Genomic DNA, 9520 nt, shown 5'->3' on the forward strand with positions numbered 1-9520 from the left:
GCAAAACCTTTTTAATTGCTACAGCTGACTAAACCACAGATTTGAGGATAAACTATTTTCTTTGAAGCCTTTGTAGGGGTCCATTTTGGGTTAAGGCCAGTGCAACATTGCTTTCTGAACCGTGTTGGCCGATGTGTGTGTGTATAGGAGCGTCCACTGCTCCCTGTAGTCCTGCTGGACAAGATGGCCGCTTCTGTCAACGGCTCCTAGTGAACTGATTGGCTGCCTTTGCCAAATACTGGCTCACTTCACCAAATGTCGCCTGTACTGGATGGAGGGATTGGACTGGTTTAATAATTAATGGTTCTGCTCCGCAGATAGTCACAGCTTTGCATACTTTTATCATATATTACATTTACATCTCTCTGTGGCTGGTTTTGGCTTTATGTATGCGGTAGCCCGCTACCTGTTACTTTTGACACGCGTTCCTCGTCTGATATTGGTCACCCCAACAAACTAAGTGGTAACCATTCAAACTCCCCAACTGCAAATGGTCATAAAGTTGAAGCAATTCTGCAACTCCGAGCAAAGAGGTGACTCCATAGATCAGGGGAAGGCAATGCCGGCTACGGTGAAACTAATAATCTGTCATGCCCGTGGCTTTCGGTCTTGCAATGCATCATGGGACTTGTAGTTGTGCAACATCTGGAGTGCTGAGGTTGCCTACCCCCTACAGATGGCTGCTGTGTCTTGCAGCTATTCAAATGGCATGACATAGATTCTCTGTCATTGTCTGGCTGACAACTTTCCCCCGGCTATTTGGACAAAAGTCAATTTAAAAATCTGCCGGCTAGTGGAGGCAGGGACACCCACAGACTGAATTTAAGCCGATTCCGCAGACAACGGCCAGAATCCAGTCCGTGTAGTGAAACTGGATATTGCCAAAACAGCAAGGCAGCTGGCACATTCTTGGGGCTCATTCGCACAGGCATGCGCTCTGTGCAAAAACCTGCTCCCGAGAGGAACAGTGCCGGCATGTAGGCGTGTCCTACCATAGAGAGGTACAGGCTGCTGCACGCAAATTACACGCAGCACCTGTTCCTCCCAGGAGCAGGTCTCTACATGCCTGTGTGAATGAGCCCTTAAAGAAACCTTCCATGGCAGCACCTGTATTTCTTTCAGGACAGGTTCTCTTATCAAATGATTATGGGGACAGGTTCCCTTTGGCACATGCTGCTAGTTTACATCTCCCATCATCCTTTGCACGCAGATAGAGAGGTGGAGGATGGGTAGCGGTTCTATATACCGAAGATTGTCTGAATTCGCTCTACTGATGGAATAAAAAGTGCATTATACAGATAAAGTTCAGGTTTTCTTATTTTGGAATGGACTGAAGTGCGCTCGCTATCGGCACCGCGTGCGTTTCCTAATCCTGTGTTCCTGTAAAGAGCATTGTGCTCCCTTATCATATCCTGAGACAGCTGTCACTAAGGCACTCGCGGGGTCGCCTGGAGCCGCCGGCATCAAAGTAGCGCAGTGACTCTTTTGCAGCAAGTGGTTGTCCCCCTATGCAGTGCCGTCCTGTTTGCGGTTACGCTTCTGTACTACACAGGACAAGGAGTTCCGTTCGGGTTTACAGTGCAAAATCCCCTCTGCGCCTAATGGGTCTTGTAAATGTATCACGTCACTACAATCGGCCAATCCTGTGATCAGCCCAAAGAACGTCCAAACCTCCAAGACCTGTTAGATGTAACAAAGAAGCAACAACTCGGGTCCTATTGTGATTTTGGTTTACGCATTTCTGAGGCAACCCGGAGTTCTTGTAGCCAATTTAATGTCTTCATCGCAGACTCCGCTCCCAGATTCACCGATTCGGGTGGAGGGGTCCCACCTGGCACTCCTAGGCCTCGCTGCTACATGTGTAAATATCGTCCTCCATCAGGATAATCATTTGCTCGAACCTGTGCTGTAACTGGCCGCGTCGGGTGACGGGGTTGGCTTCTAGAGCGCTGACGATCTGTGGGAATGGAAAGTCACATTTCAGATTCGAATGTTCAGTTGAATCTCTTAGTTTAAGGGGCTGATTTATAACTCTTCCGCCCAGCGTATAGCTGAGCGTATACCGTTCGCAAGGCTCTGCAGCTACTAGATGGCGCTGAGGAATATAGGAATTTCCACCACTAGATGGCGCTGAGGAACATAGGAAATTCCTATACTCCTACACACACTAGATGGCGCTGATGAGCATAGGAAATTCCTATGCTGCTCAGCACCATATGGTGGTGATCTCTCTGCTCCTCAGGTAGAACATTGCAAATGGCATTCACCCAGCTATATGCTATAAATCATCCCCAAAGTGTATGTAAGCCCCAACAAAGAATGTTTATATTTAATTTTAATCTATTAGTTTTAGGGGCTGATTTATAACTCTTCCACCCAGTGTACAGCTGGGTGAATGCTGTTCACGCAGCTCTACAGCCACTAGATGGTGCTGAGGAGCAGGGGCGTATTCACCACAAGACAAACAAGGCATTTGCTTTGTGCAGCACTTTCCAGGGTGGCAAAAAAACACCGCCCCCAATTTAATGCGGCGAGCCTGGCCACACAGGATCAGGCAAATAGAGGTGCCGGGTGGAGAAGGAGGCGGGGTCGAGTGAGATGCAGCCCGGCCGCCAGAGGTGCTGTCTCTTTCTGACAAGGAGATATCCATCAGGCAGGCTGAGGGGGGGCTTTAGGTAAGAGGAGCAGCACATGTGGTGAGGTCGGAGGTGGGCTATCCGGGGTCTGCAAGGTCTGAGGTGGGCTCCGCGGGGTCTGTGGTGGGCTCTGCAAGGTCTGAGGTGGGCTCTGCAAGGTCTGAGGTGGGCTCTGCAAGGTCTGAGGTGGGCTATGCGGGGTCTGTGGTGGGCTATGCTGGGTCTGTGGTGGGCTATGCGGGGTCTGTAGTGGGCTATGTGGGGTCTGTGGAGGGCTATGCGGGGTCTGTGGAAGGCTCTGCGGGGTCTGTGGAAGACTCTGCGGGGTCTAAGGAAGGCTGTGCAGAATCTATGGAGGGCTCTGCAAGGTCTGAGGTGGGCTCTGAGAGGGCTGAGACCCTCCCCGAGCCCACAAGAAATCCTTCACAGCCCGCTTCCCTGCTATGCTACTAAGACTTCCTGTCAGAAGTTGGATACAGCGTGCGCGCTGTATGCAGCGACTGACAGGTTTACTCGAAATGTCTTAAACAGGAAGGGATGGTCGGCTCTGCAAGGTCTGAGGTGGGCTATGCGGGGTCTGTGGTGGGCTATGCTGGGTCTGTGGTGGGCTATGCGGGGTCTGTAGTGGGCTATGTGGGGTCTGTGGAGGGCTATGCGGGGTCTGTGGAAGGCTCTGCGGGGTCTGTGGAAGACTCTGCGGGGTCTAAGGAAGGCTGTGCAGAATCTATGGAGGGCTCTGCAAGGTCTGAGGTGGGCTCTGAGAGGGCTGAGACCCTCCCCGAGCCCACAAGAAATCCTTCACAGCCCGCTTCCCTGCTATGCTACTAAGACTTCCTGTCAGAAGTTGGATACAGCGTGCGCGCTGTATGCAGCGACTGACAGGTTTACTCGAAATGTCTTAAACAGGAAGGGGTGGGGCAAATTTAGATTTGGGGGTGGGTTGCCCAAGTTTCATCTTGCCTAGGGCAGCACAAAACCTAAATACACCACTGCTGAGGAGCATAGGAAATTCCTATGCTCCTACTGCCACTAGATGGCGCTGCGGAGTATAGGGCATTCCTACACTCCTCAGCACCATCTAGTGGCAGTAGAGCGGTGTGAACAGCATTCACCCAGCTATATGCTGGGCAGAAGAGTTATAAATCAGACCCAAACTGTATGTAAGCCCTAACGTAGCAGGTTTATATTCATTTTGAATCTCCTGTTAGATAAAGGGGCTGATTTGTAACATTTCCACCCAGGATATAGTTGGGTGAATGCCGTTTGCACGGCTCTTATGCCGCTAGATGGCACTGAGAAGCACAGGAACCGCCACTAGAAAACTAAAGCAGCCACCACATCTAACGACTGGAAGGGTGCAATGTGTTACATTGCTGTTCTTGGGTTGGGTCTGTGGTTGCAGTTATAAACGTTTCACAGAGAAATTCAATGAAGGCGAAAAACAAATGTTGGAATGTAATATCATGAAATGTGATATCAGGTAAGTACCACAATATGGCCACTAGATGGAGCTGAGGAGCACAGAGAAGAATAGCTCCGCCGCATTGTTTATAATTAACCCCTTAAGGTTCTGATTCCTTACCTGCGAGCGATACTTTTTGGCGTATTTGTAAATCTCGGCAACGGCGACGTTGGTATTAAATTTATTGTAATATTTCTGGAGGAAAAAATAAAACAAAATGTACAAGTCAGAGAAAGAAACACGTGACCTCCGCGCTCGCTGTAGAGGTGGCGGTAAGGGGGGTTAGAAGTGGGCGTGTTATTGGTCTTACCCGCGACTCCTCCGCGAGGTGCGCGTTCATCTCCTGCTCGCTCAGCGGGCTCATCTCCTTCAGCTGTTGGTAATATTTCTGCACAATCTTCCGATACTCTGGAATTTCCTTGGCGTAGAGCAGCTTGTTGGTGGGGGAGTCCTGAAATAAAACTTATAGAGGTCAGCTGCCTTCCGAGGCTCCATGATGTCACTATATGATGTCACTATATGATGTCACTATATGATGTCACTATATGATGTCACTGCCTCTTAGTGAGCTGCACAGAAAAGAGGATCTCCGTCCTTCCCTACAGTCTTCTATCTGACCTCCGTCCTTCCCTTCAGTCTTCTATCTGACCTCCGTCCTTCCCTTCAGTCTTCTACCTGACCTCCGGCCTCCCCTTCAGTCTTCTATCTGACCTCCGTCCTTCCCTTCAGTCTTCTATCTGACCTCCGTCCTTCGTCCTTCCCTTCAGTCTTCTACCTGACCTCCGGCCTCCCCTTCAGTCTTCTATCTGACCTCCGTCCTTCCCTTCAGTCTCCTATCTGACCTCCGTCCTTCCCTTCAGTCTTCTATCTGACCTCCGTCCCTTCAGTCTTGCACAGTTGTACCGGCTCCTCTCCTGGACTGAAATGTCTTCCTCTGATATCACTGCACACTGCGAGCTTCTCACAATGTGCATTAGCAGCTGCAGCAAGTCAGATAGAGCCCGCCTCATTTCCTGGCTGGAGGACATCCAGTATCATCTAATGCTTTCCTCCCCAGCCTGACTGTCCCTGGCCCCACCCCTTTCATTCATAGATTTCAGTTCTTCCAATCGGAGGCTCAGCATCATGTGTGGGCGTTACCTAGACATGCAAATAGGAACACCCACTCCTTCACCCATCAAGGCATTTTTGATATTTGCATAACTCCTACCAAAAGCCAGACCACTGCTTGCATCAGAGGCTGAGAGCTCTTGAAAGCAGTAGTGAGGCAGGGTGCTGTTCTGTTGTAAGTACAGCACCCTGCCGGCCCCTCCCACTATCCATGATCTGCCTGCATTGCGTAAAGAAGCACAGAGACCCGGCGATGACATCACTGGGTCTAAAAAAAAAAAATGCAATGAAAAGAGAGCGGTTTTATGAAACATGTCATGATGAGGGGGAGGGGAAGAACCAGGGAAGGGAAATTAAATGCAGATTAAACTTCAGCTGTAATTGGCCTTTTTAAAACGAGACAAGACAATATATTTCCTGACAGCAGACAGGAACCTCGGCCGGGCCGCTGACATCCTCCTGCACTCCTCTGCGCTCGCAGCGCCTCCCCTGATAAGCTCTGTGTGTGGCCCCATTGCACATTCATGTCTCTGTCTTTGAAGTCGGCCCCTGAAGGCTAGTTTGGCTGTCAGGTCAATGAACCTTCTAGTAGCAGAAACAATCCCCAGCTGTGCCGCTAAGCCCCGGCCGCCGGCAAACCAAAACGGGCTGCGGGGTGCGAAAGATTCACCGGAGTGAACCATTATCACCCCCACAGGGTGTCAGATCCCCCCCCATGGCAAATCTCTCATCAATGGCTTATCACATGGTGACTTCAGACCAGACGGATCATCTGTGATACAATGCAACAGGATTCCCGAAGCTAATGAGACAATATAACCATACAGGTTGTGGAGAGAGGAGACTAAAGCAGGCGTAGGTAACCTCCAGCCGTTCAGCCGTGGCGGCACTACAAATCCCATCGTGCATCTGCCTCTGGGAGTCATGTCTGAAGCTGTCAGTCTTGCAATGCCTCATGGGAATTGTAGTTCCACCACAGCTGGAGTTTGCCTCTAATGCAGGGGTAGCCAAACTCCGGCCCTCCAGCTGTGGTGAAACTACAAATCCCATGATGCATCTCTCCCTGGGAGTCATGTCTGTGGCTGTGATAATCTTGCAATGCCTCATGGGATTTGTTGTTCCACCACAGCTGGAGGGCCGGAGTTTGGCCACCCCTGCTCTAATGCATTCCACTACGCTCCTCCCCTGGCAGCTACATAGCAGGTTATGTAGGGAGGTCATAGGAAGTGTGAAGGAGCTGGCCCATGACAGGTGGTAAATAGACACTCCCAGAAGAGGAGAGGGCTGTGCCCTGCAAGAAAGGAGGGGGCGGGGCTAGGAAATTGCCTATCTCTGGACTAAAGGAATCAAAAAGTTCTCCAACCAATCACTGCATAGCACAGTGCAGCCGTCATAGAACAGAAGGTGATCACATGTCTCATTCCATCACATATCCCAAAAAATAAGAGGATTATTCCTCATTCCAGGACAGTGGGCGGAGCTTTGCTAATCATTTCTTTATGGCCCATCAGCCAGAAGACCGTCCAGAACTGCTGCTGTATAGTGCAAATGTAGCCCAAAATTACAGAGCCATTTAATCCGAACTACACACAGCTGTTTCAGGCTTGTTGGTTATCATCAGTGCAGTATATGGAATCAATGGCTGCTACGTAGTTAGACTTGGGACCCAACAAGACAATATGACCATACAGGCGAGAAGGGACTAAAGGAAGCCTCACCTTTCCAAGCTGCATATCCGAGATGGAGCAGGCGTCTATGAAGGCCTGAGCGATGACGGACAGACAGGCGTCCATGTGGTCCGACTTTTCCATATCGAAGACAAACTCGGGGTTCTTCAGGATATTCACCCAGAAACGCAGAGGAAGGCTGCAGAGAGACGATGACGATACATGAAGCATAGCATGGAACAAAAATTGCATAAGGAGAGCTTCCCATCAATGAAAACAATCAGGAGATCCGGATATACGAGCTGCTGAAGTTATAGGTTTAGACTTTTCCTGGAAATATCAGACTCCACCCAACCAATCCCATCTTTAACCCAACCCTACCGGTCCTTTATTGTGATAAGTGGCCGATCGGGAAATTCTCATATAACACATATAAAGCACACTGCACCTTCCACCTTGAATCCAAAGGTTATGCCAACTATCAACTATTCTCCACAAACACATTGTCAATATAGTATCAAAAATAGGGTCCCAGTATGGGCTACAGACCACATAGGGTCCCAATATGGGCTAAAGACCACATAGGGTCCCAGTATGGGCTACAGACCACATAGGGTTCCAATATGGGCTACAGACCACATAGGGTCCCAGTATGGGCTACAGACCACATTGGGTTCCAATATGGGCTACAGACCACATTGGGTTCCAATATGGGCTACAGACCACATAGGGTTCCATTATGGGCTACAGACCACATAGTGTTCCAATATGGGCTACAGACCACATAGGGTTCCAATATGGGCTACAGACCACATAGGGTCCCAATATGGGCTACAGACCACATAGGGTCCCAATATGGGCTACAGACCACATAGTGTCCCAATATGGGCTAAAGACCACATAGGGTCCCAATATGGGCTACAGGCCACATAGGGTCCCAATATGGGCTACAGGCCACATAGGGTCCCAATATGGGCTACAGGTCAAACAGGGTCCCAATATGGGCTACAGGCCACATAGGGTCCCAATATGGGCTACAGGTCACACAGGGTCCCAATATGGGCTACAGGCCACATAGTGTTCCAATATGGGCTACAGACCACATAGGGTCCAAATATGGGCTACAGACCACATAGGGTCCCAATATGGGCTACAGACCACACAGTGTCCCAATATGGGCTACAGATCACATAGGGTCCCAATATGGGCTACAGACTGAAATTGGTCCCAATATGGGCTACAGACTGAAATTGGTCCCAATATGGTCTATAGACTGAACACGGTAACAATATGGTGTATTGCCTGAATATGGTTCCAATATGGGCTATAGCCTGAACATGGTCCTAATATGGTCTATAGCCTGAACATGGTCCCAATATGGTCTCTAGCCTAAACATGGTCCCAATATGGTCTCTAGCCTAAACATGATCCCAATATGGTCTATAGCCTGTACATGGTCCTAATATGGTCTATAGCCTGAACATGGTCCCAATATGGTCTCTAGCCTAAACATGGTCCCAATATGGTCTCTAGCCTAAACATGATCCCAATATGGTCTATAGCCTGTACATGGTCCTAATATGGTCTATAGCCTGAACATGGTCCCAATATGGTCTATAGCCTGAACATGGTCCCAATATGGTCTATAGCCTGAACATGGTCCTAATATGGTCTATAGCCTGAACATGGTCCTAATATGGTCTATAGCCTGAACATGGTCCCAATATGGTCTATAGCCTGAACATGGTCCTAATATGGGCTGTAGACCTTTATCATATGTTTAATTTAAAGGCCAACTCCGGGAACGATGCCCCCGCTGCAGTCCGGCAAGTTGTAGAGTTCCTTTATTGTAAATTCAACGGCTGTAATGAGATCTTCCTCCTTCTCCCCGCAAATCTGAAGTATACCCGAAGGTGGAAGTCCAGCCCCCGCTGACCTTCCGCAGTTCTCACAGATCTCAGCGCCGGGATCAGATCTCCATCCCGCTAACCACCTGGCCAATCACAAAGCGGAGTTTGGGTCTGCTGGCTTTGGCTTGGCGGGAAGGAAAGGAAGCGGAGACACAGCCTCAGCGTTGAGGTCTATAAGACCGGCGCACCTTCTGCAGGTGACACTCTCACACAAGCTGGCTGCCGCTCTCACCTGTTGGTCTTCCAGATGTGCAGCGTGTCCGGGTCGGAGATTCCGCGTTTCTCCGCCTGCTCCTCCAGGAAGTCGAAGAAGTATTTGATGGCGAGAGGCGGCCGGTCCTCCCGGATGCTGAGGATGGCCCGGAACAGGTCATCCAGGAATTTCTGCAGAGTTCCCTGAAGTCCGAGAAGAAAGCAGAGAAATGACCGTGCGGCCAAGAAAGTGTGACCCCGCCCCTTGCAGGAGCTCCATATATAAAGTCACCCAAAAGTATCCACCAAACACTGAAATATTAGATTTGGGGGGATCCTGCAATGTTACACTAATATGAAGGGTTCAAAAAATGAACAAAACCAAAAATAACAAGAATCTAACCATTAATTTCTGCAGCAGGGGGGAGGGGGGATTGGAGGGCGATAAATGTTAGAGCTCCTGGACATCAGAGACCACCGGTAATTACAGCAGAATTTATTTTCTTATTAATGTTTTTTATTATTTATGATTATTACTTAATA

At 49.5% G+C, this 9520-nt stretch overlaps 1 protein-coding gene across 1 annotated transcript in view; it reads right to left on the reverse strand.

Moving 5' to 3' along the window:
* Positions 1-1771: 1771 nt before the first annotated feature.
* Positions 1772-9520, reverse strand: part of PLXND1 (plexin D1) — a 101685-nt gene continuing 93936 nt past the window's right edge. Inside the window, exons 32-36 of the mRNA XM_018555221.1 lie at positions 9018-9241; positions 6927-7074; positions 4409-4549; positions 4219-4293; positions 1772-1957 (exon numbers count right to left, since the gene is read on the reverse strand). Coding sequence (XP_018410723.1) covers positions 1841-1957; positions 4219-4293; positions 4409-4549; positions 6927-7074; positions 9018-9241 — 705 coding nt within the window. The 3' untranslated portion in view covers positions 1772-1840. The remainder of the gene's footprint in view (positions 1958-4218; positions 4294-4408; positions 4550-6926; positions 7075-9017; positions 9242-9520) is intronic.

The sequence above is a fragment of the Nanorana parkeri genome, unplaced genomic scaffold (genome assembly GCF_000935625.1).
Source record: "Nanorana parkeri isolate BGI_ZX_2015 unplaced genomic scaffold, ASM93562v1 scaffold188, whole genome shotgun sequence".
NCBI classification, from domain to species: domain Eukaryota; kingdom Metazoa; phylum Chordata; class Amphibia; order Anura; family Dicroglossidae; genus Nanorana; species Nanorana parkeri.